Raw genomic sequence first — 26517 nt, forward strand, 5'->3', positions numbered from 1 at the left:
TAAATATTTGGTTGAAATTGGGCTTGTTCTAAGGAACTGTTTTTATGGTTTCATAGACAATAGTTCATGTTAAGTTTCCAGATGTGAAATGGAAAAATTACTGGTTTGTGCACAACTCTGTACTTTAGTGACAATGTGTGAACATGTGAACTAAATAACTAAGGGGTAACTATAAGCTGTTAAGTTACATAAAGACAATAGTGAAAGCCTGTTAATTTATTGACTGGTTATTATATTTATCATATATTTGGATGACTATTGAAGGACAGGTGAAGTCTTATGGGAATAGTTTGTTCATAGAACAAGGTTAATAACACTGATTATATTCATATATAAATATATTTCTATATATTTAAATATATTTTTATATTAAATATAAAATAATATATTTTATAAAACTATTTTATATATTAAATAGATTTTATATTAAATATATATTTATATTTATAATGCGATGCAATAATGCCAAGTCTTGATGTTTTCTGGTATAATTCAGTAAAATAGTTCTGAGCTAGGGATCAGGACACACTTTATGGGGAGTGGTTGATATTGATATAATGGCTAATTTATTACTAAAAATATATATACAAAATTTGTGGCACGGTTTCCTTTTAAACTAAAATAATTCAAGCTAAAGCCATGATAGTATAATTCTCTCTTATACTAGTATTCCTGCATGCTCTAAGTGGGAGTTAAGAATGTTCGGGGTAGGGTATGTATGTATATAAAAATATTTATGTATTTTCATATTTGTATGTTTTGTAGTTGGGAAAAGTATTAATCAGCCATCAGAAGAGGTGCTGCTTGCCTTGTACATCCTCTTGGGTGGGCACCTGCTTCTAAACCGTGGTGGTAGCATCCAGTTTAATTAGAAAACAAAATAAGGTGAAAATGAATGCCATACTGTATATAATCCCACAAAGGCTATATAAACTTTACTAAATATTTATCTAACATGTATACATTTTATTGCTGCCAGTCAGAAGAGGACCTGACAAGGCCTAGTCCTGACTGAGAATGATTTTTCCATGAGTTTAGATAATATTATCTGTGTGTATGTTGTTAATACTCAGTATAATGTTACAAATAATATACTAATGTAAATATAATGTAAGTATACTGACAGTCCAAAGCCCTAATTCCGGGATATAGGTGCAGCCCTTGTCCAGGAAAATGTCTGTTCTCTCTTTTTATCCTGCTTGCGCTCTCCTGGTCCCATAGCCTTCGTGCTGCTCAAGGTCCAACTGGTTACTTCTCAGCACCGACACTAACTGCAAAGTGCCTAACCTAATCTAGGACTATTCCAAGTGCTGATGTTAAAATAAGAAAGAATATTTACCAAGAATTCTGTTAGCTCTGCTTTATGTCCTTGACTTCCTAATCTTCTGCATTGTCAGTTGCTCTTTTTTTTCAATATACTGGGTTTTTGCTGTTTTAACTGACTTGTATGTATGACTGAGTGGTCATGTCCAAACTCTAAATACTTACCTAGAATTACAATTTTGCAAAAATTAAATGTCCACTTTCCAGCCACTTTATATATGATAGGACTTGGTCCAGTATCCCAGGGTTTAAGTTGTATAACTAGCACAGTAGTAATAACTCTTTTAAAAATAATCATATCATCATAATTAAAAGAAGAGCAAATTACTGGCCATTGGAGCCATCACAGAAAGCTTTATAGAAAAGTGAGGCTTCAGTCAAGTATTGAAGCATAAAATGCATATGAGCGAGCAAAAAAATAAGCAACATTATAGACTGGAAGAAATAATTGAGGGAAGACGTGAGGAAATTGGCCTGATAAGGTATAAGAATTTATCTAGGAAGACTTGAGCTACATTATGGAAGATTTCGGACATTAAACTGATTATTAAATAGAATGAATGGAAAGTAGGAGCTTTTAACATATTTTTGAGCAGAAGCTCCTTGGGTGGCTCAGTCGGTTGAGCATCCAACTTGTGATTTCATCTCAGGTCATAATCCCAGGGCCATGGGATCAAGCCCAATGTTGGGCTTTGTGCTGAGCGTGGAGCCTGCTTATTAAGGTTCTCTCTATCTCTCTGCCCCTCACCCACACTCTTGCTGTGTCTCTCTAAAATTAAATAAAATAAAGTATTTTTGAGCAAAGACAGCTTAATTTAAGGAATATTAATCTGGTGAAATGAAGCTCATTGAGTCAGGACATCTGAAATCTGTATCATGGTAGATGTGAGGTGAGAGGGGCTTTTATTTGAGGTAGGGAGAGTGTTAAGGAATGAGAAGCATTTTATAGAAAAATTGTGAAATTTAGTTTCTATCATGACATGAAATTCTGAAAAGCATTTTTGAATTTTGGTAATTAGGAACAAGATAATGGCAGTGAAACTGGAAGGAAGAATTCTTTTGAAACAATAGAAGGACGAAAAATCAAAAAATGTCAGAGCTTTATATGTCAGATCTGAAGCTAGTTATTTCCATATGACCTATGATTATTTTTTTTTAGCAACCCTCCAAAATTGATTGGTATTACATTTACTTTCCCAAATGAGGAAGAAGAGATGTTACAAAAGATACTCAAAGTCACACAGTTAAGTAAGTAGAACCAGCAAGATTCAAACCCAGGCTTGTTGTCTCTGGGCCAGCTTTCAATGAGAATTGGAGAAATTGTTTGCCCACAGTGCTCTGTGACTAATCCGCCTGCTGATGGGGTTATGTGTTCAGTGTGTGCCTCTCGCAACTAAGACTTGAGGCCAAGCACTCTGTGTTGTTCACAGTTATACCCCCGTTACTTAGAACTGTGCAAAGCAAACAGTAGGCCTTCCGTAAATCATTTTTAACCAGCAAAAACAAAGGAACAAGCACATAAACAAGTCACAGAGATGGTGGTAGAAACTGAGCCTCTCAACTCACATTTCCCTTATTTGTCACAGCTGACCACAGTCCCTTTTACTTGGTTTTCAGAACCACCACACGTGTTCAAACATCGGCCAATATACAAAATGAGTAATGGTGCTTGATGTGAGGAGTTTGTACAACCAGTGGCTACTCCACAATGCTTGCTTATAGAAAATGCTGACAAAATCTAAAAGCACCAAGAAAAACCTGCTGAGAAATAACTTTTTCTTCTTATCCACTTTCTTAACTGCCACCCTTCCAAAACAATAATAGTTGAAAGAAATAAATTGGATTCGACATAATATTCCCTCCAAGGCACCATGATTTCTTCCCAAGACCTAGTAATGTATGTGTATGGCTGACTTTTGCATTTGCTTGACTCTTGATTTTATATACTCTCATGAGGATTTAACTTTCTTCCTCATTATTTGGCACTTGACTAAATAAATAGTGATCAAAGCAGAAAGATAGGTTTTTGCATGATGGTTTGGTACTCCCCCTAGAAAGAATGTTCTGGCCTTCAGTGTGTTTATTTTGCATCTAGGAGATGTTGGGACTCATTGCCTTTAATAACTTAGTCCACTGAGCAACTAGAGACCATTGTCTTTTGAGATCTGATGCATGTTTTTAATGCTATATACTATTTTTTTGCCAATGGACTACATACAAGGATTTTATAACCCCATTTACTGTGACATTGATAAATGAGCCAGTTTCTTCTCTATCCTGAAAAACTTAAGTGGAAGAAAGTTCACAGATCCTTTGTATCTTTGCATATAACATTTGTACAGACCCTTTACTGATGATAGTTTTTATTTTGTGTCTTTTATTATCTTTTTGAAATTCTTAGTACATCATTTTCTAATGGTTTAAAGGCTGACCTTGTGTTTCTGAGACTGTGTATATAATAAACATATTCTTTGACATTCAGAACTCTGCCATCTATTGCATACTATATGTTCATGTATATATGTATGTTTAAAAAATAGTTAACATTTATTACAAACTTATACCTAAGTACTATAATAACAACTTTATATATATCGTCTCAGATAACTCACTAATCATATGAAACAGATTTGACTGTTATCTTCTTTTTTAAAACAGTATACTTTATTTTTAGAGCAGTTTTAAGTTGATAAAAAAAAATTGAGGGGTACCTGGGTGGCTCAGTCAGTTAAGCGTCTGGCTCTTCATATCAGCTCATCATGATCTCACTGTCCGTGGGATCGAGCCTGCTTGGGATTCTCTGTCTCTCTCTCCTCTCCTCTTCTCTCTCTCTCTCTGTCTCTCTCTCTCTGCCACTCCCCTCTTCTCTCTCTCTCAAAATAACTAAATAAACATAAAAAAAAAATTGAGCCAAACATGCAGAGTTCCCATATACACCCTTACCCTCCTACCACCCTACAATTATCAAGTTGCATTAGTGTTGCACATTTGTTACTATTGACGAGCAAATACTGGTGCATTATCATTAAAGTCACAGCTTACATTCGGGTTCACTCTTCATGTTATGTATTCTGTGGGTTTTGACAAATATATAATGACATGTATCCACTATTACTGTGTCTTACAGAATAGCTTCATGGCCCTAAAAATTCCCTGTGCTCCACCTATCTTCGTATAATAGAGAACATTACAGCTAAGAGATGAAATAATTTACTCAGGGTCACATGGCTACACACATGGGGGAGCTGTTCTCCCTGCCTAGAATTTATGATCTGAACTAATACATTATACTGCCTGATTCACTAGAGTTATGTGATTATTTTAAGGAATCCTAGCTTTGTAAGATTCTTGCCAAGTCTTACTTACTTCATGGAAGTATGCTGTGTGTGGGGAGCATTTTGCCTATACTTTCCTTTTTTTCCTTTGAAGTTAAAATGTCGTGAGAAATATTGCAGGGAATAAACTTTTCAATTATTAGATATTTGGTGAGAGTTGTGAGTTAAAGAGAAGTTATGACTGGAGTAGCAATGGAGATGTCAGATGTCTGTTGTCTATAGCAGAAGCTGTATGTAGGCTGCATCCTCCTGGCTAGGGCAATGGGTGAATAAAGGATGTAGCGACAGTTAATTTAAAAAAAAAAAAATTTTTTTTTTTTAATTTTTTTTTCAACGTTTATTTATTTTTGGGACAGAGAGAGACAGAGCATGAACGGGGGAGGGGCAGAGAGAGAGGGAGACACAGAATCGGAAACAGGCTCCAGGCTCCGAGCCATCAGCCCAGAGCCTGACGCGGGGCTCGAACTCACGGACCGCGAGATCGTGACCTGGCTGAAGTCGGACGCTTAACCGACTGCGCCACCCAGGCGCCCCAAAAAAAAAAAAAAATTTTTTTTTAATATTTATTTATTTCTGAGACAGAGAGAGACAGAGCATGAGTGGGGGAGGGGCAGAGAGAGAGGGAGACACAGAATCCAAAGCAGGCTCCAGGCTCCGAACTGTCAGCACAGAGCCTGAGGCGGGGCTCGAACTCACAAACCATGCGATCATCACCTGAGCTGAAGTAGGTTGCTCAACCGACTGAGCCACCCAGGCGCCCCACGACAGTGAATTTTTTAAGCGAGTGAAATGAACAATTTTTTTTTTTTTTTAAATGGGTGAATGAGCAAAGTTGAATGGAATGGAGGGTATTAGATTAATTACATACCTTTACCTTCAGATGACGTATCTCTCTAATAGTGGTTTAAAAAATATATCTGAAGAAAGAAAACAACATTATCTGAAGTTCATGTGGTAGATAGTGTGTGTATAAGTTAGAAGGAACAGGGAGATAAGATCATTTCTCTTTACTCTCAGTGCCTGTTGCCATTCTCAGTCAGCATGGATCTTCATTCCAACCTTGCAAGACAAAACAGACTTGCTCCAGGAAAGTTTTTCTCGGGGCTGTTCTCCTACCTCAAGCCACCCCTTGTATTACTCTGTAGCAATTTTGGTTCAGAGGCTATAAGAAGGTAAAGAATATGTAGTTTAGGATCTGCCGGGATGGATATTGTTTCATGAAAAGTTGGTTGATTGCTTATAAGCTTTCCCCCCTGTTTTTTTGCTTATTTTCTTCTAGGCATGATGGTAATGTTTACTAAAATTAAAACTAGAGCTAGGAAGAAGAGTTGGCCTTAGATTAAATCCTGGTGTAGGAGTATTTTAGTGCTGAATGACATCAGCAAAGATAAGCAGTAGTTGCTTGAGAGGCAACAAACTGTGACCTAGTTTCTTTATATGTAAAGTAAGCCATTAGGATAAAATCATCTCAAAAGCTAAAATGCCCAAGATTCTTTACAAGGAAGAAGAACTGAAGAGGAAACAAATCGAAAGAAAATAAAATAGAAAATGAAAATGATGTTTTCCACCATTCCTTAAAATTATCTCATCCTTTTGGTTTTCATGAAACCATTTTTTCACTTTTTTCTCTTGCCTTCCTGGCCTCTTCTCTTATCTCTTTGATCAACTCTCTCACTATCTTTTCTTCTCATCTTGGTGTTTCCCAAGATTCTGACTTCAGTCTTCTCTCTTGGCATATTCTCCTTATCATCCTTGTTTAGATAAAAACAAAACACTTTTTTTGTGTGTGTGGTGATGACCAAGTAGACATCAGTCTACTTACTTCATTTGGGCCCAGGAGGTAAAGAATCCTTCATGATCTACTGCTGAATCATCCATTTTCTCTGTTTTTCAAGGGTCGTAAGAGTGAGGCTGAAAAGTTCTTCTTGAAGGCTATTGAGCTGGATCCCACCAAAGGAAACTGTTACATGCATTATGGTGAGTGGTTGATAGTTTTTTTCCATGTCCTCCCCCCCTCCCCATTTACCGTTAATGTTGATATGAGATTTAGGATTTGCTGGCAAAGAACATTTTGAGAGGGCATAGACTTCATTGCTACAGATTGAGCCTCATGGTGTAGTCCTAGTTTTTCATTCAAAGCAGGCATGTTATAGAGGGCTATGCATTATATTTTCCATTAATAATTTTCATAGGACTTCAATGGGGAGAGGCATTTTCACAGTTGTTTCTTTCAAGTCCAGTGTAAAGGGTAAATAAGGTCTCATCAGGAAAGCATCTTGCTCCTTGCCTGATGCTTGGTATATAACCAGAATATTAGCTCTCTTATATTTGTGAATGATAATATATTGTTCCTTGAGTATATCATTTTGAAGTTTCAGAGGTTTAAATTTTGACCACAAAATCTTGCTTTCTTGCTTTCTGGAAAATATAAATGTACCCCAGCCTCTAGATACCTGAGATTTGGGTCAAGGATAAACCATAAATGGTATAAAAGATGTCTTTCTCATGCAGTTCAGTCTTTGCCTTAATCAGTACAGAATGGACTTATATAACAACTCTGTCACACTCCACTCTATCATTAGGAGTGAGTCATGTGTTAAGTGAGGTGAAGTATATAGCTGGTTTGGTGTTGGGTAAGATGTACTTATTTCTACCAGATTTGTAGTTGGAATGGCTTTCAAGGAACCGAAAGACATTCACTTTTGCTGATCCTTTGGGGGAAAAAATGATTTTTTAACCACTCTTGGCTTTGATGTGTTATTATCAAGTAGTAAGCTGAAAGATGGGTGGTGATTAAATCTTGAGGAAAAAAACCCTAATATCCTTCTTCTTAAAGTTAATTCTTTCTTCCATTTTACAAATAGTAAAAATAAATCAGTGACAGGCTCTGAGTGTAGAAAAATGGAAATAATAGAATGGAGGATACACTTTACCAACCACAAGTCCATTTGCTTATTTACATTTTGCATATATGTTTATAAACTTAGGGTCGTGATGCTTTATCTTACCAGCATAACACAGCATGTAATTCCACATGGGTTATTGCATAACCACTCCTGATTTTGTTTCACGATGCAGTGTTATTGCCATGTTAAGTTGGCAGTCAACTAATTTAAGTTTGCTGCAGAATATATTTTATTTTTACAGGATTTCTCATATGAAGTATTTTAAATTAGACTTTCTCATGCATACTATTTTGGGTACCCCTACTGTGCATTAAAGTAGGTCCATGATTATTTTCCCTGAGTGCTAAAGAATCTCTTCTTATTGCAACTTTTGAAGTAGAATTTTTTCCCCTATCTTGCTTTCTGCATTTCCTTTACCTCAAACTAATTCTACTTAACCTTCTAATCTTATTTCTATAATTTTGTTACATGCTTTAGATATTTCACAATCAATTCCTTTAAATTTCATATTGGCTTCATTTGAATTGCTAGGGGAAAAAAATCACTGTTGTGTTCATTTTAAGAGTTTGCCCCCTTATTATTCTGACTTGTCTGTCTTTACCTATTTCTCTTTTTAATTTATTATTGTTTTTATATTACATCCTCCTGAATTTTTTTTTTTGTTTGTTTGTTTGTTTTCAGTGTTGGTGGTAGTGAGTAGTTCTCCCATGAGAAGATTTTGGATTTAGTTTTAACAGAAAATGCAACAAATTCCTTATTGTCTAGGTTACATGAAAGACAGTGATGATAACACACATCTGTAAATTATGTATTAAAACTGATTCTTCTTAGCACTCCTGGATTACTTAAAAATTTTTAGCACACATACATTGTTAGAAGTACATGTATTTTCTATGGGAGGAATGACTGCATAATTCAATATAATTTGATGAAATCGTTTCAGTACTTTTCCCCACGCTGGAATGGGAAATAAAAAGGACTCAGGCTGAAGCATCAAAAAGTGGTAGTTAAGGCAAAATAATCTACAAACGGACAGAAAGCCCATACGGAGTGCTTCATACGCCTGTCTCACTGTGCTCATGTTATAAAAAACGTACATTTCATTTGAGGGAAATCTACTTCAAATGACTGAATTTTAAAACTGGAAAGTTGTTTTCAATGGTTTAATATAATCTGTTTAACATAATCTGTTGTACAAATAAATTGACTGAAGCCTAGAGAAATGGCGTTGGCTTGCCTAAGTTAGTTGAAGTAAACTAACTTTTGGGTCCCTTGATAATCACCAGTGCCTTTTCTTCTCTTATGTATGCTCCATTTCTTTCACAACATTGGGAGACATACAACCAGATGTGCGGGTGGGTAAGTAGGCCGATATTTTTGATTAGTAGGTCATTCTATGCAATTTTAGAGTGCCAAATTCATATAAATCATAACAGCTTAAAATGTTTAGGGAAGGATTTTTATTAATTTTAATGTGTATAAGATGTGTCTAATGGTAGAAGGTACTGTTTCTTTTTCAGAAAGTGAGTAGGGCTATGTAAGAAATAAATAGGGTGATGTCATTTTTAGAAGGTGATGTGGTGGGAAGTGGGGTGCTTCTTGAAAGCAAGCAGGCAAGTAAAACATTTGTGAAGAGGTGATATTTGAAATCTATAAGTGTGAACCAACTCTTTGAAGAGCCAGGTAACAGCATTTCAGACAAGTAACAAAGTTCAAAGTCGTAGGCAAGAGCAAGCTTGTGTTCACAGTAGAGAAGGAAGGCTAATGTGACTGGATTATATTAAACCAGATGGGAAGGTGGGAGGACAAGGCTTAGCTCTGTCGACCAAGCTAAGGAGTTTGCATTTTCTTCCTAGGGAAAAAGAAGGGACTCTGAGGAGAAGACAGGATTAGGGGAAGGTGGAGGGGAACTCTATTGCTATGTTTTAGGCAAAGAAGATAGTTTGGACTTGGCAGTAGTTGTGGGAATGTTAATATTTATATTGAAATTATACACTTACCTTCTTTAGAAAATTCTAAGATAATTGAGAATGGAGAGTCCCTGTTTTCCGTTTTTGCGCCATCAATATCTAGCATATTGCCCTACGCACAGTAATGTGTAATAAATGTCAGTTGAGCTCAGTTAGAGGTAGTCTCCATTTTAATTGGATATGGATTCCAAAACGGACTGAAAGTTTGTTCCATTAGCATTTTTATTACTTCTTGTACTGAGAACGTACATACTATGATTTCTCGATCAACTTACTGGTTATAGATATTCTTAGGATATTTATACCCACAGATTGAATGAATAATACTTTCTCAGCTTAAAAATAAATGTTTAAATGAAATATACATGTTATTTTGTGTCTTTTTATAAAATGCTTTTGCAAACGCCCGTGAAAATGCCAGCATGGGTGAATTTTGTTCTATTGGAGATTCACTCTCCTGGGTGATTATGTGCTTGTGATTTGCTTGTTAATGATACAAGTGACTTTGAAAATACTATGCAGTTGGGACTAGACAGAGTGAAGTACAGGAATTTATATTGGCTGCAATGGCCATTAGAAGGCAGTGTTTAAAAGTATTCTCAGTTATTTGCATTTTTAATCCACTAGTTTTGTGTTTTGGGGAAGAGATTGCATTGCAGACTATCTTTTCTGCTTCAGGTTGGCTTGCCACAAAGAAAGCTAGACAGGTTTGTAAAACTGGTTCAGTAAGTTTGTCAAATGTAGGGCCCTCTAAGGGGCACCTGAGTCATTCAGTCGATTAAGCATTTGACTTTTGATTTCAGCTCAGGTTATGATCTCTCAAACCATGAGATCAAGCCCTATGATGGGCTCTGTGCTGACAGCGTGGAGCCTGCTTGTGATTCTCTCTCTGCCTCTCTGTCTGCTCCTCCCCCTACTCGTGGGCGTGTATGTGAATGCCTGTGCATGTGCACACGTGCTCTCCAAATAAATAAAAATAAGTTTAAAAAAAATGTAGAGCTCTCTGGTCCCTGTAGTCTCTGGGATGAAGATTCCTTATCTGTAAAGTGTGAACAAGTTGATGTGGGCTTTCAAAATGTGTTTCAGTGCTAGGATTTCATGTTGTTGCTAATATATACTCAATTTCTCACTAATCGTTCATCAAAACTTTTAAGGAATGTATAGAAAATATGTTTCAAACTATGGTGTCAGTAATAGTATAATGTTACATTCATAATGTCATCAAGCTTACAGTGTACCCCATGTCCATATGAAACAAATCATCTGAAGGCTTTATGGAAGGTAGTTTATAAATGTCAAAGATGAGGATTTGGTGGCTTACTGTCCCATGTGGGCCTGTAATTCATGGAATTCTCCATGGATTTCCCTATGGCTCCAATGGAAAGTTTCTGCCAAAAAAATAAAAGTTAAGAGAAGAGGTCTCTGTCTCTGTCTCTGTCTTTTTTTTTACAAATTACTAGAAAAACCATTTTGTCAAAAAGATATATTGTAATTTTTCTTTATGTGCTTAGTAGTAAATTTTATGTAGATCGAAACAAATTAAATCAAAATGCATTTATTATGAGATACCTACTATGTATACATCTGGGTAGATGGAAATTCATTAAATATTAAGGACAAAAGCATAAAAAGTGAAAAGGAAGCAGAGTATGATAAATGCTATTAGAAGTACTCTTTTATGTTGACCTTGGATGGTTTCTTCTTTTCTCAGCAACCTCTTGACCGTACACCTTTCCCCTCATTTTCTTCACTTTGGTTACTCTCTCTGGGTGAAGGTGTTCATTCCAAGAGTTCAGCTATGTAGTGATGAGTCCTGAACCTCTTAATCCAACTTAGTATTTACTAAGTTAGATGTAAGGAGACAACAGGGAGCTTGCAAACCGATGAGGGAGGCACACATTGTAAAAATAATCATTTAATTATAATTACAATTGGTTTTATAAAGGAGATATAGTATAATAAAGGGGCCTCGATTTGGGAGGCTGGGGTGCAGGAGAACTGTGCCTGATGAGCTGACACATAGGCTATATTTGAATGAATAGTAGTTCACCAGAAAAAAAAAAATGGAGGAACAAGTGGATACTTTGGAGAATAATCAAGCCGAGAAAATATTTGAGGCAGAAGGCACAGCGTATGTCTGGAGAATAGGTCAAGGACAGAACTAGGACCATAACTAGAAACTCTGCGAAGATACATTCTGGTTCCATAGAAGGAAGAACATCCAACTTAGGAGAGCTTCCAGGTTAGGAAATGAGTGCCCATTGAAGATTTTTCAACTGTAGATTTTTAAGGAGTTAGAGAGAATTCAAGCAATGGGAATGGAAAAGGACTGGTCCAGACAACTGTGAAATCATTTCTAATGTGGAGAAACAGTCATTTTGTTATTCTTCCTCTTGAACCCAAAGAGAAGTATAGAATTTTTAAAACTGTAATTATCTAGGTTATTATTTGGCTCTACTATCAATTTTAGAATCCTGAAAATGTGTTATTGCATTTATTCTGGTTTTTTTTATTTTGTCTTAACTCCTATGAGTTAGGAATAGATCTCAATGCCATTTGATTGAAATAATGGAAGTTCAGAATTTCCAAGTGACTCTCTGGATCCTAAATTTTCTTTTTTTTTTTTTTTTTAATTTTTTTTTTCTTCAACGTTTATTTATTTTTTGGGACAGAGAGAGACAGAGCATGAACGGGGGAGGGGCAGAGAGAGAGGGAGACACAGAATCGGAAACAGGCTCCAGGCTCTGAGCCATCAGCCCAGAGCCTGACGCGGGGCTCGAACTCACGGACCGCGAGATCGTGACCTGGCTGAAGTCGGACGCTTAACCGACTGTGCCACCCAGGCGCCCCAGGATCCTAAATTTTCAACATACATAGTGGGAGAAGAACTTGAAAAGTCCAGAACTTTCTACAACTAAAGTTCTAGTCTGTTTGTCTCTAGGATACTTTATATGCCCTTAAATTGCATTTTAAAAAGTAGATCCTTGTGGAAATTGTTAAAAAATTATATTTGATATTTCATCAGTGAACACTATAAGAGAGGAAGTTGAAAATATGTGATAAGTCGAATTGGTAAGAGGTGTGTAGTTACTTTTTATTATCATAATTAAAGCTAGTCAGTAGGTGGCAGTTAGCTGAGGTTGAATGTGTTGTAACATTTTATTTTTAATCACTTCAGAAACTCCAAGAGTAGTTTTAAAAATTAAATAGTGAACGAAATAATGGTGTTTCCTTGATTTAAAATGAAAATACATTTTTGGTGAGTCTGTGCAAAATTACATTGAGATAACGGTTATGTTTAATGCTTAAGACCAAAATATTTTGTTAAAATATCAGTATTTGTGTCTCTTTATTGCTCCAAGGACAGCACAGACAGTTCACAGGTATATAATTAGAATATGATGTTTCTAAATGTCATTCCAAACTACTTCGTTTCTTACCTCTGAATTTTTATTTTTAAATTTGTTATTACTACAATGTGTCTAATAGGTTAATATTATTTAATCTTCATACCTGGTGTGTATTTTATGTGAGGTATTTTTGAAAGCCTTTTGAAATTAAAACTAACCATGACTAAAATGGGAAAAACAGGGAAGGGATTCTCTAAGCTAATAAGCAAAGAATAAAGGAAAAATTAAAGGATTAATGTAAAAAGAAATACAGCAAAAGGACAAGCAGGTAAGTGATAAATAATTTCCATAAAAGCATAAGCTAAAACATCTGTCTACTTAAAACATGAGAAACTATAAAACTACAAGGGAAACAGAATATAAAGACCAAGGGATATGAACAAATAATTCCCCAAAGAGGAAATATAACAGATTTTAAAAGATAGGTAAACATAGAATTTCCTTAGAAATAAAGAAATTCAAATTCAAATAGCAATAAATTCCCTTGTTACTCTAGCATTTATTCTCAATAATTCTCTTGATAATATGTGTTAAGAAAATATTTTTTCTGTGTTTATTAACAAAAGGTAGTAATTGGGCCATACCATTGCTATTTATTAGAGGCAAAAATAGGAAGGCATCTAAATGCCTGAAAAAGGGAAATGATTAAATAAGTTATTGCTATTCCCATTTGATGAAATATTTAATATCCTAAGTTAACTTATAAAGAATATATAACACAACTGCCTATGTTACTGTACATGAAGAGTGATTAAATTTTGAAAAATAACCACATCATTGGAAAAGCAAAGCAAACAAAACCAAAGAAGCAATTTTAATAATAGATGTTTTAGCATTTTGGACTCTTGCAGCCATTTTTTTTGCAGGCTTAATATTTTCTGTTTATATTTTCTTTAATGAGTACATTTATTATGAAGGAATATATATACTTGATAAAATGTGAAAGAACAAGTGTCTTAAACTATTATTCAGGTAGTTGGTAGAAAAGATAGCAGGAAAATTATTATAGTAAACAAATAATTTTCCAAAACTTATTTGACAGAACTTAACATGTAGAATTTCAGATGTAAAAATTAAATGAGATAGGAATAAAAAGAGAAAGGCATCTTGCCTGAAATCTCTAGTAAGTACCACATTTCTGTGATGAATTCATCAAATATAATAATAACACAAGCATTTACTTAGGGCTTTTGTGTCCTGAGAAATTCTTGTGGAATTCTCATTTAATCCCCACAAAAGCCAGGTGGGGAGATTGCTTGACTGTCTCCATTTTACAGAAGAGGAAAGTGAAGTCATGAAGCTGTAAGATAAATTACCCAAGACTTCAGTGCCAGTTAATAGTAGAGGCAGCATTTGAACCAAGGGACCCTGACTACACTGTCTATGTCAACAGAGGACATGAACAGGTATATTTTCCATCCACAGATGCTCTACTGGTAGGTTTATTGATACATGAAATATATATCAAATACACTGAAAGTTGGGACTCACTCCCCCCCCCTTTTTTTCCCATCCCCTTGGGTGTTAGGTTTTCAAAATATGGATTTGGGGAGGGCACAAACATTTGGACCATTGCACCCACCACATTTCCTTATTAACTCTAAAAACAAAAAGAATACTATTGTTACAAAACATAGGATTAAGACGTTTCACAGTATTAAAACGATTAAATCAATTCAAGTAATATGGTATGACCTGACACCAGGGTTTTGAGAATTTCCACGAAGAAAAGTATTTGGTGTCATGCTGGGCACATCTGTGCTCATTAATGCTAGTGCTATTATTGAAGCTCAGTGTTCAACAGTTATGTCTTTGCACCAATGCTGGGTGTTTTTATGTACCTTTTGTTGTTTCAGCAATCTAACACTGTGCAGAAATCATATCCTCTCTATTTTACATCTGTGGGATTTAAGGTATCAGGAGTATACGTGGCAGCATTTAAAGGCCCTATGCCTAGCTGGTTGGCAGAGCAAGGATTTGAACCTCCTTTCACTCTAAAGCCTAGGATATGTTTATGGTTTGCCTTGCGCTTTCAACTGTATGCACTAAATGTGAGCCTGGTGAGTCCTCAGTGGTGACAAAGACCCAGAATGCTGAGATTTTGGAGCACTGCTTGGGGGAGAAACACAGGCATGGAGCTCTCATAATCATCTACTTCAAGGCTGTAGGAAGGAAGGCCAGCTTGAAGTCATCAAGGCAGGGACAGAGCCTGAAAGGTACAGAGAGAGAAAAGAGCTCACGTAAAGAGGAAAGAAAAGGAAAGATAGGAGGCAGGGCACCAGATGTCACCCCACACAGTGGTACTGACATGATCTCATTTACTCTCCCTGATAACACAGCAAGGATATTCCTGTTTGTGAAGTGAGGAAACTGTGGCTGCAAATCAAAGAATCATGAAAGTAACCCGAGTGGCCTTGCTCCAGAGGTTCCCGTACTGGCTGCAGTGCCTCACATAACAAAGATGGTCAGTCAGTATTTTTGCAGTAAAAGGATGACTGCCGAAGGACGATTGGCCTTTAGTTAGTTTTGCTCTTTCCTTTTCTCATCTCTGCTTCCATTTTTTGCATGGGAATAGAGTCCACTTTGCTTTAAATTGTAACTAGGTGATGCTTTGTTAAGAAAAAGGTACAGTTAAGTTCTGCCTCTGTTCATTGGGGCTGCTGTAACAGCACAACATAAACTGGGTGGTTTATGAACAAGAGAAATTTGTTTCTCACAGTTCTGGAGGCTGCAAGTCCAAGATCATGATGTATGCAGATTCAGTGTCTGGGGAGGCCTACTTCCTCATTGACAGCCTTCTCACTGTGCCCTCACATGATGGAAGGGGCAAGGTAACTCTCCGGGGTCTCTTTTATGAAGAGACTAGTCCCATTCATGAAGGCTCCAGGATTTCAACCTATCAACTTGTGGGTGGAGAGAGTAGAGGTACAAACACTCAGACCACGGCAACAATTTATATATGCATATTATTTTGAATCTGTCTTTGTATGGGACTCAAGAAGCCACAAAAGCAAGGTGATAAGAACTGAGTTAAGCTTTAGATTAGGGATAGGGGGGTGTAATGGAGTTTGGAATGTAGCTCTCCCAGCCCCTCTGTTAATTGCTCCTTCAACATGGTCTACCTTTTGCTAGCTTCTCTGTTCCTCAATTTCTTAATCTAGAGATGATTGCTACTGCCTCAGCTTGTGAGGATTTATTGACAATTCTGTAAAATAACTAGTCTGTCATATGTGCTCAGTTGTCACAATGACCATTTATTATTTTAAAATGGAATAGGACCCATACCGATACCTTGGAGAATGAATGAATCCTATAGAAAAAACTTTGGATAAGGTATATAAAAAAGAGACAGAGATCAGGGGGAAAGGGGACAATAAAAATCTAGATACGAAGAAAAAGAGGACTCTGTATCCATCAACATGAAGACAGAAAGAGAGAACAGAAAAGACACAATTGCTTGCAAGAAGAATGAGTATTATAGGTAACAAGTAATTGGGAACAGAGTGAGAGAACGAGCAAGGAAGACAGAGAGGGAAAAAGAGAGATACTGGTTTTCCAGCCTTAGCTATTTGGATTTGGTGATGGAATGCACTTTGAGATTCTTGTTTATGTTCTGCCTTTCACTTAATTGAAGACAGTTGTTCCCGAAGTTTGCTACCCTGCCATTAACTCTTCTGTGCCTCAGTGACACATCTGTGAAGGAACCCCTCAGAAGAGTCCATTGAGATGGTGTTGGAGGGCAATGAGGAGACTCAGAGCTCTTCCTAGGAAAAGGGTATAAGCATTTGGCTCTGGGAGCCACCCCTCTCCATTCTCATTGCCATCGTAAGTTAGTCTCAGAGGCACACTCCCTTCCTTACTGACTTCCCCTGTGTTTGAGACCTTATGTCTACCTCATTTCTTTCCTTACAACTCCCTTGTCTAGCAAATGACACTACTCACCTGTATACTTTGATTAGGTCACACTCTTCATCTAGTTATATCTTTCCCTTCGTCTTTAGGTGGTAAAACTCCTCAGATTGTTTAAAGCCCAGTGTGAGCTTGTTTTCCTTCATACAGTGCATTGGTTTATATAAAATATATATATATATTATTTACACTTATAGTGGGTTGTGAGGTTTCTCCCTCCCTGTCCCTCCTCCCACTCCTTCTTTCTCTGACATCTTTTTACTTTCTCCCCAGTCTCCCTTCTTCTCTTCCTCGCCTCCTTCTACTTCTCACTCTTTATCTGACAGTCTTCATAACTTCCTCAATATTTCTCTGGCATTTCATAACCCTTCTGGAAAGAGGCAGGGGAGAAATAAATGTAATAAAGCATCCGGAGCCTTCCTGACCTCCTTTCTACTTGAGCACAGAGCCTTGGCCTGCTGTTCCTCTAATCTCCTTTGCACCAGACACCTTCCTTGCCACCTGTCCAATTCAGGGCAAATTTTTGGTCTCGTGTTCATACAGGGACAAATAGGGGACCTCCCAACCTCAAAGTGACCACTCCAGATTGATCTCCTGGGTATCCCTTTCCTCACTCACCTGGTCCACCTGTTTTCTTGGCCAGTAACCACCACACATTTATCACGTTGGGTTTGTCTCAATAAACCAGAGCTGTTATTAAATCAGGCTTCCGAGAGCGCAAAAACACAAAGCAACAAAACTAATAGAAGGGAAGGGGAGAGAGACTGGTTTTAAAGATTAAGAGCAGGGACACTTGGCTGGCTTAGTTGATAGAGCATGTGACTCTCTTGATCTCGGGGTCATGAGTTCAAGCCTCACATTGGGCATAGAGATTACTTAAAAAAAAAAAAAAGTAAGAGCATACCTGAAATGCAAAGGATGCTCAGAAAGGGAGACACTCAGCAACCCTTCCTTCAGAGAAGCAAAAGGGAAGGTTCCCCTCCATATTTTCAATCCTTCCAAGTCTAATTAGCATACATTAAAACCTCTCGTTAGCAGCATCTTCTTTGGACAGCCAGTCTAACTCCTGAGCATCGGATTACCCCCTACCCTATCTTATCAGGTGTTTGTTACTCACCTTCCTGAATAGAAACATTTCAGGCTTGCTACAGTTCCACTTTACCTGCCTGGCTTGTTGCCATAAGACATCAACAAAATCAGCTCAAATATATCTACCATCTTCCACGGTTTTCCCCTGCTTCAATCTGCTGAATCTTTAAAAAAAAGATTAGATGCTTCTGGATATTGGTAATGTTCTTTTTCATGATCTGGCTAATAATTATATGACCATAGCCACTTTGTGAAAATTCCAAGTGATACCCTTACTTGTCCCCCTTGTGTATATTCAACTTTGATTATAAGTTGAACAAAAACCAAGTGTTTACACCATCCAGACACAATGCACTTAGCTTGTGATACCTTACATCTCCTCAAATTTACATCTCTTTTGCACTTAAAATATCTCCATAATCTCCTCTTTCCTCTACTAAATTGGAACTGTTTCAAGGATAAATGTTGCATTTATCTTCCCCCTTCTCTACTGCCAGTATCACCATATCTTATGTGTATTAGGCACGATATATGTTTCTTGGATTGGATACATTAACCCATTGTTTCTTCTTCTTTTCCCAGACTACTGAATTTATTCCAAAGTACAATGGGGTATAATAGATTTTAGTCAAATTGCATTAGTTTGAACTGTTGTGGAATTAGTATATCTTTGAAGGTATAATTGATGTCTGAGTTATTTGCCATGTTCTAAGAGAAATTCGGAGACCTAAAACCAGGGCTGCCATGTTGCTTATATTCATAGAGACCTCACTGTGAATAGCAACCTTGGAAATTTTGCAGTACACAGCATGTATGGCCATTTAGTGCAGCCCTGCCTAAAATCACTCTTAAGGTGAGAGGATATGAATAGACAAGTGCCTGGTGACCTATGCTGGCTGGACTCTAGCTTACACTTGCAGATGACAAAAAGTAGCCACATGGGGACATAGGTAATTCATTCCTGTTATTGAATGTGTATTTATTAAATCCCCACAGTGTGCCAGGAAGTAAGAGAGTGAGTCACTCTGATATCTGGAGAAAGAGCTCTCTAGGTGGAGGGAATGGCAAATAAAGACTCTGAAGCAGGAGTCTTTGTTTCTCCAATGTGTTAGACAAACAGCAAGAGGCCAGTGTACGTTGAATAAGTGACCAAGAGGGAGAGTAGAAGGAGACAAAAGAGATGAGGTCAGAGAATGGGTGGAGGAACTCCCTCCTGACTGTATCAGGCAGTGTAGTCCAAGATAAGGGACATTACATTTCCCTAAGTCATCTGTAGAATGATGGTCTTTGACTCCCGTTTTAATAGGATCATTCTGACTGCTGTGTACCCTTTAGGGTCAAGGGCAGCAGTATGGAGACTGGTCAGGAGGTAATTGCTGCAATCCAGAGTGACATGATGGCTTGAGACAAGGTGGTAGTGGTAGAAGTCAGACAATTCTGGATCTATTTAGATATCTGATGTCCTCTGCCAAGGGGAACTATTTAATGAGAATGTTAAGTTCACGGTGTTATTTTATAAATAAGATTTTCATTTGCCTTTGAACATTTTTTAAAGCTACATACGAATGATTTTTCCCAAAGAGAATTGTATTAGCATGACACCTATTACAGATTGTTTTAGCTCTTTAATTTAGTTACATTGATCAGAAGAGTGACTTTTTCATATATTTTAGTAAAAAATGCCAATCCCAACTAATCTAGGGAGTTTATTTGCAGAATTTTTACAAAGCAGTATTTGAGCCTTAGGCTTAAGGCCAACTTATATTGTGGATTTCTACCTTTCAGGCAGTTTTCTAAAGCCCGGAATTAATGAAGGCTTGATCGTCACCAGTTTGTCTTATTGAAACATTGATAAAAATCTACCAAGTTGTTTAAAGGGGTCAGTTAGAGAATTATCCAGAAAGGAAATGGTATAACTGTAATGCAGAAGCACTTGAATCTAGAACTGTCAACTGCTTTTTCCCTCTGCCTTTTTTAGCCTCTGGGGAGACTTCAACTTTTTGTATCTGGACCTCTAGAGAATGCTTTCTCTTTCAATACCCTTTTCTGTATTTCCCTACTCAGATTACTTTCTTTCATTGTAATTTCTCATCTTGTTTTTGCCTTTGTTATTCCTTTGATTGAAGACAATTAAATAAGATGATGATAATTAACTTGGGTAAGACAAATTATAAACCAAAGAAATAATGATAAAGCATGGTAGTACAATGCATACATAAGAACAAAATATATTTTACTTAAGATTTTCATAGTTTATTTGAAATTCAGCTCAGTTATCAAACACAAAGGATGTGCTTGTTTACTGTATATGAAAGAGAAGTGATTTCTCATAACTATTCTACATATGAAGGATAAAATTCTTAAATCTCCTTATTTTAAGAGTTTGAAAGAGTAAACTTGTATTTACTGCATATATCTTATTGATATAGATGTATCTTTCTATCTACACGTGTATGTGTAACCTGGCCATTATTTTTTGTAATATAGGGAAGAATACATGTAGTTGATTGACCAAAAAAACCTCAATCTAACTGGTGACTAATCCAGACAGAGCATCCAGATTATGGTGGAAAATGTTTATTTTGTTGTTCCTATCAGACACTGGTTCTCAAACTATGGACAGTGGAATAGCAGCGTCAATAGGTACTAGTAAAAAATTAAAGTCCTATTTATTACTCCCTTGTTGAATGAATTTGTTAGAGGAATGAATATACAATGGGGAAAAGTCTCTTCAACAAATGGCATTGGGAAAACTGGACGGCTACATGCAAAAGAATGAAACTGGACCACTTTCTTTCACCATACACAAAAATAAACTCAAAGTGGTAAAAGATCTAAGACCTTCAAGTAAAAGACCTGAAACCATCAAAATCCTAGAAAAGCCCATGGGCAGTGATTTCTCTGACATCAGTGATTCAGAGAACACTCTAGAAAAAACACTGTTTTTCTAGATATGTCTCCTGAGGCAAGGGAAATAAAAGCAAAAATAAGCTATTGGAACTACATCAAAAAAAAAAAAAACAAAAAACTTATGCACAGCAAAGGAAACAGTCAACAAAACTAAAAGGCAACCTACTGAACATGAGAAGATATTTGCAAATGACATATTCACTAAAGGGTTAGTGTCCAAAATATATAAAAAATTGATACAACTCAAAGGCCAAAAACCAAATAGTCCAATTAAAAATGGGCAGAAGACATGAATAGACATTTCTCCAAGGAAGATATCCAGATGGCCAAGAAACAAACGAAAAGATGTTCGACATCACTTATTATCATGGAAGTGAAAATCAAAACTTCAATGGGATACCACCTCACACCTTAGAATGGCTAAAATCAACAACCCAAGAGACAACAGGTGTTGGCAAGTGTCTGGTGGGAACAATAATATACAAAGCTGCTGGAAGAGTGAGTTGAGGCAAAGTCTTCCAGAAGGAGTAAGAGCAAATTTTGTTCCTCATTATTCCCCCAATGACTTATCAATATAGGCTTTTTGAATACTTATTAAAAAGAAAGCTAGGGGCACCTGAGTGGCTCAGTCAGCTAAGCGGCTGACTCTTGATTTCAGCTTGATCTCATGGTTCGTGGGATCAAGTCTCTTTCTGCCCCATCCCTGTTCACACACTGTTTCTCTCAAAATTAAATAAATAAACTTTAAAATTTTAAAAAAGAAGAAGAAACCTAGTGTGTCTTTATTTCCCTATTTATGTTGGTTCTCTGTATTTAAAATGCTTATTGCTCTTTTCCCCATTAATTTTGGGCTATATTTCAAACAAACAAACAAACAAACAATCATTGTATAAGATAACAGAATAATAATTCACTTTCAACCTCGATTCTCATTTTCAAGTTCAGTTTAAAAACAGACACCAAATGGTCCACACTGCATAATATTTTATGCCTTTATCATAGCAGAACACTAATGCTGGGATATTGAGATATATGGTCCGTCGAGAACAGAAAGGGGGGAATTATGCAAATATCTAATATGCTGCGGTATTGTTTTTCTGAATGTTAATATGATGAATGAATTCTGCTGTTAAAAATGATCATATGGGGATTTTTTCTGTTACTGTTTAGTAAAAATTACATGTTTCATGTGGTTTGGGGACCTTGCAAAGTGTGTAAATTGCATTTTGCATGGCAAAGCTGACATAAAGCAAAAGAAATGTTTTAAAATAATGATAAAAATTGTGTATTTACTGTTAAAAACTGAGAACAAACTGAGGGTTGATGGGGGTGGGAGGGAGGGGAGGGTGGGTGATGGGTATTGAGGAGGGCACCTTTTGGGATGAGCACTGGGTGTTGTATGGAAACCAATTTGTCAATAAATTTCATATATATAAAAAAATAAATAAATAAAATTAAATTAAAAAAAAAGAAAAAAAAAATTGTGTATTTAATTTTATACAACTAGTTAATGTTGTCATCCTTTTTTGTTGTTGTTGAACATTAAGATATGTTTGGCTCCCTCCCTCTCCAACTTTTTTTTTTTTCCTTCCCCTCCCCCATGGTCTTCTGTTAAGTTTCTCAGGATCCACATAAAACTGAGAGCAAGCTGAGGGTTGATGGGGGGTAAGAGGGAGGGGAGGGTGGGTGATGGGTATTGAGGAGGGCACCTGTTGGGATGAGCACTGGGTGTTGTATGGAAACCAATTTGACAATAAATTTCATATTAAAAAATAAAAATAAAAAAATAAAACTGTGAAAAAAATAAGAAAGAAAGAAAGAAAGAAAGAAAGAAAGAAAGAAAGAAAGAGAAAGAGAGAGAGATAGATGTGTTTGGCACTGACAGAGCTTGAAAGGCTTTGCCCTTGGGGCTTTGCATCTAAACTGACCTCTTAAACCACCAGTATCATTATCTGCATCACACAAGCTTCTTGCCATTTGTTTCTGTGTGGATAGTGTAGGTATCATGTCCCTCTTTTTTCTCTTTTTCTCTTCGTTTTCCTTTATATAGTTTTTTCTTTTCGGACCAGAGCTAGTGTATCTTATCTTCTTTACCCTCTATAGTCTGGAGTAATGAATTTTACTAAATAACCTTCATTATTCAGTTAATTGTTGTATTTTCCTAACTATTAATACAGAATACATTTCAGAGTTAATAGCTGTCTGGAAAGGGAAAAGAACAATTAATAAATCCCTACATTATCCTTTGTTTAAATATCACATAGTAATTAACATATTTGTTAATGCATTTACTTGGGTGAACATTATTTTTTGAAGGCAGGTGGCAATTAATATTATGTGTTAATTTGAAAAGCCTATAATAAGGGGTGCCTGGGTGGCTCAGTTGGTTAACATCTGACTCTTGATCTTGCTCAGGTTGTGATCTCAGGGTGTGTAGGATCCAGCCCTGTGTCAGGCTCTGTGCTGACAGCAAGGAGCCTGCTTGGGATTTTCTCTCTCTCCCTCTCTGCCCCTTCCCACTCATGTTTCTCTTTCTCTCTGTCTTTGTCTCTGTGTCTGTCTCTCTCTCTCTCAAATAAATAAATATTTTTAAAAAACATTAAAAAGGAAAAAGGAAAAAAATACACACCTATAATAAGAGTAACTGAAGAATGGGTTTAGCCTGGTATCCTCTACTAAGACATAAATGATGAGATAGTAATAATTCTCAGGATGCCATAGAGTATCTTATTCTTATTTTGCTGTTTTTAAACAGCATATACTTTCAGTTGAACCTCATATCAACACATTTATAGTTAGTATACACACAAATTTCATAAGTATTGTGTTCTTCTATTTATAAATGTAACTGCAGTTGGTCCTTGAACAGCATGGGGGTTAGGGGCACTGATCACTGCACAGTTGCAAATCTGTGTATAACTCTTGACTCCCCCAAAACTTAACTACTAATAGCCTACGGTTGACTAGAAGCCTTACTGATAACACAGACTGTTAACACCTATTTGGTATGTTATGTATATTATATACTGTATTTTTAGAATAGAGTAATTAAGCTAGAGAAAAAAAGTTGAAATCATAAGGAAGGGAAAATACATTTCTAGTAGTGTACTGTATTTGTCAAAAAATAAAGCAAAAACACAACTACGTATAAGTGGACCCATGTAGTTCAAACCTGTGTATTCAAGGGTTAAATGCATTTATGAATCTGTGTCCTTAATAATCTTCTGACCTAACAATTATGTTTATTTTGAGGCATGAGAAAGGCATAGTATTAGGTGACGAACTAAGAGAGTAATGTACAACTTTTAGTAGAAATACCTGAGAGATGTCTAAGTTCGGGTCTTAAAACTTTGTCACTGCATTTTAATAAGTAGGCTTGAAACCATAGGTTTATCTTTACTTACCATTTCTTACCAATTTAAGTTTAGAAATGCTTAAATACAAGCAATATCTGTAGCTTATTATAAATTCTTAAAACAGAAAATGTCTTCTTGTATCTTAAGACCAGTCCTTTTGGGTTAGAAGACTGTTATGCATTGCTTTGGTTTTCTTTTGAAAGGGCCAAACTTTGTCAGATAGGGCCGAACTTCATTACTTGTGCTGTTAATAAATCTCCAGCTATAAAGGAAAAAATCAAAAAGTCAGCCTATTCTCTCTGCTTGCCTATTTACATCCTTAAAATTGGACCCAATTCTTCTTTTTTTTTTTGTCCTTAGAATATGTTTCTGGGATAGTACCCTATATCAATTCTTGAGGTATAGTTTCAAAGAATAGTATGGCTCTATCTGCAATAATTCGAACCTTACAAAGCATACCTGAAAGTAATCTCAAAAATGTGAACTTATTAATATTTATTCCATGTTTAGTAATCAATCTAATTAATAGTGAGTAAATGCTAAATGGACCTTTGTATGTTCCTTCAATAATTGTAGTGCTGCTTGAATATAAGAAATGAATATATCTCAATATAAATAGCCTTGTTTGCACATATGCATAAGAGACAGTAGCTGTTTTAAAGGACTAATAATTAAAATAAATTTAATTCTTTTTTGTAATATATCTTTAAATGTATTCATTTTATTTCTTGGTTCGATAGTCTATAGACGATTTTTTTTTTAAGGACAAGAGAAGACCCAACTCTATTAATGTACCAGATGGGTGCATTGGGATGTCCTGCAATGAAGGGAAAGGCATATAAAATATAACCAAGTGAAGAGATATAGATGTACAGCATACATAAACCTTAGCTTCAGATCATGTTTACCGCTATTTTTATATTTTCCTCTGTAGCAGCTTTAATGGCTTCACAGGATTAGATTTGTATTTTCCAAGTTGAAGCTCACTTGCTTTTATACTTTACAGGTCAGTTTCTTCTGGAAGAAGCTCGCCTCATAGAAGCAGCTGAGATGGCAAAAAAAGCAGCTGAATTGGACAGCACAGAGTTCGATGTGGTCTTCAGTGCTGCCCACATGCTCAGGTTTGTTTTGCTACTATACCTTAGAAGACCAACTTTGTGGCTTTGGGAAGGCAATTAGGTATACTGATTCACCTGTCATACCACCTTATTCCACATTCTTGAAGTGAATTGTGCTTTTTACCATGCTAAAATCAGTCAGGTGTATTGTATTCATTAAAGTCCATGTGCACAGTATATGTAGGGCATATAAGCATTCAGAACTCTGAAAAATATTGAGACCCCTTTTCCCATGAAAAGGGAAATTCACGTTCCCTTGTGATTCCCTTCACACTCCCTTCCACATTCCCATGAATGTGGCATGTGAATTTATTTTATTATGTTTGGTGGTGGAGAGGATTGTCAAATACAAATATACCTAAGGCTTATCAAAGTCTCAAAATGGCCCTGAAACAATATATCTTTGTAGACCTTTTAATACTTCTATTTTCAGAAAGACATCATAAAGGATAATTATAATATTAGCAAAGCAATTAAAAGGCAGATCAACAATTTTTGTTGTGAATATAAAAAGAATGTTTAATGCATCCATAAGTGGTGTTTTAGGTTAAAGGAAATTGTTTTTAAGAAACTCAAATGATTTATACAGTTTTTTAAAAAGCAGTATTTGTTCTATTAGCAATATGAATACCCCTTCTCCCACAATTTCACTTAATTAAATACTACCTGAATTTCACTTAATTAAATCTCTATCTAAATGCTTCATTAGCTGACATTCACACTATGGGCTCTGCTTGGTTCTAAGGATAGGTTTATAATCATGTAGATTACTCTCTTACAAGGGAAGAAAAATACCAAAGGAATTCCTTCACATTTGGATGGCTTTAAAACATGGCATTTCAAGAAAAGTAGTTTTGCTTAGTTTTTATTTTGAGATCATTATAGATTTATATACAGTTGTAAGAAATAATATAGAGATCCCCTGTACCATTTATCCAGTTTCCCCAATGGTAATATCATAAAATGATAGTATAATATCAAATGCAGGAAATTGACATTGATACACTCCACTGATCTTACTGAGTTTCTCTAGTTATACTTGTATACCTGTGTGTATGTGTATGTATGTATGTATGTGTGTGTGTATGTGTGTGTGTATTTATTTCTGTGCCTTTTTTTTTTTATCACATGTGTACAGGCTTGTGTATCCATCATCATAGTCAAAGTACAGACTATTTCCAATACCTCAAG

At 36.2% G+C, this 26517-nt stretch overlaps 1 protein-coding gene across 1 annotated transcript in view; it reads left to right on the forward strand.

The window, feature by feature from the left end:
* Positions 1 to 26517, forward strand: part of TMTC2 (transmembrane O-mannosyltransferase targeting cadherins 2) — a 403012-nt gene that overhangs the window by 308868 nt on the left and 67627 nt on the right. The window contains exons 9-10 of the mRNA XM_030323323.1: positions 6554 to 6635; positions 25215 to 25329. Coding sequence (XP_030179183.1) covers positions 6554 to 6635; positions 25215 to 25329 — 197 coding nt within the window. The remainder of the gene's footprint in view (positions 1 to 6553; positions 6636 to 25214; positions 25330 to 26517) is intronic.

This window comes from Lynx canadensis, chromosome B4, assembly GCF_007474595.2.
Source record: "Lynx canadensis isolate LIC74 chromosome B4, mLynCan4.pri.v2, whole genome shotgun sequence".
Classification (NCBI taxonomy): Eukaryota; Metazoa; Chordata; class Mammalia; order Carnivora; family Felidae; genus Lynx; species Lynx canadensis.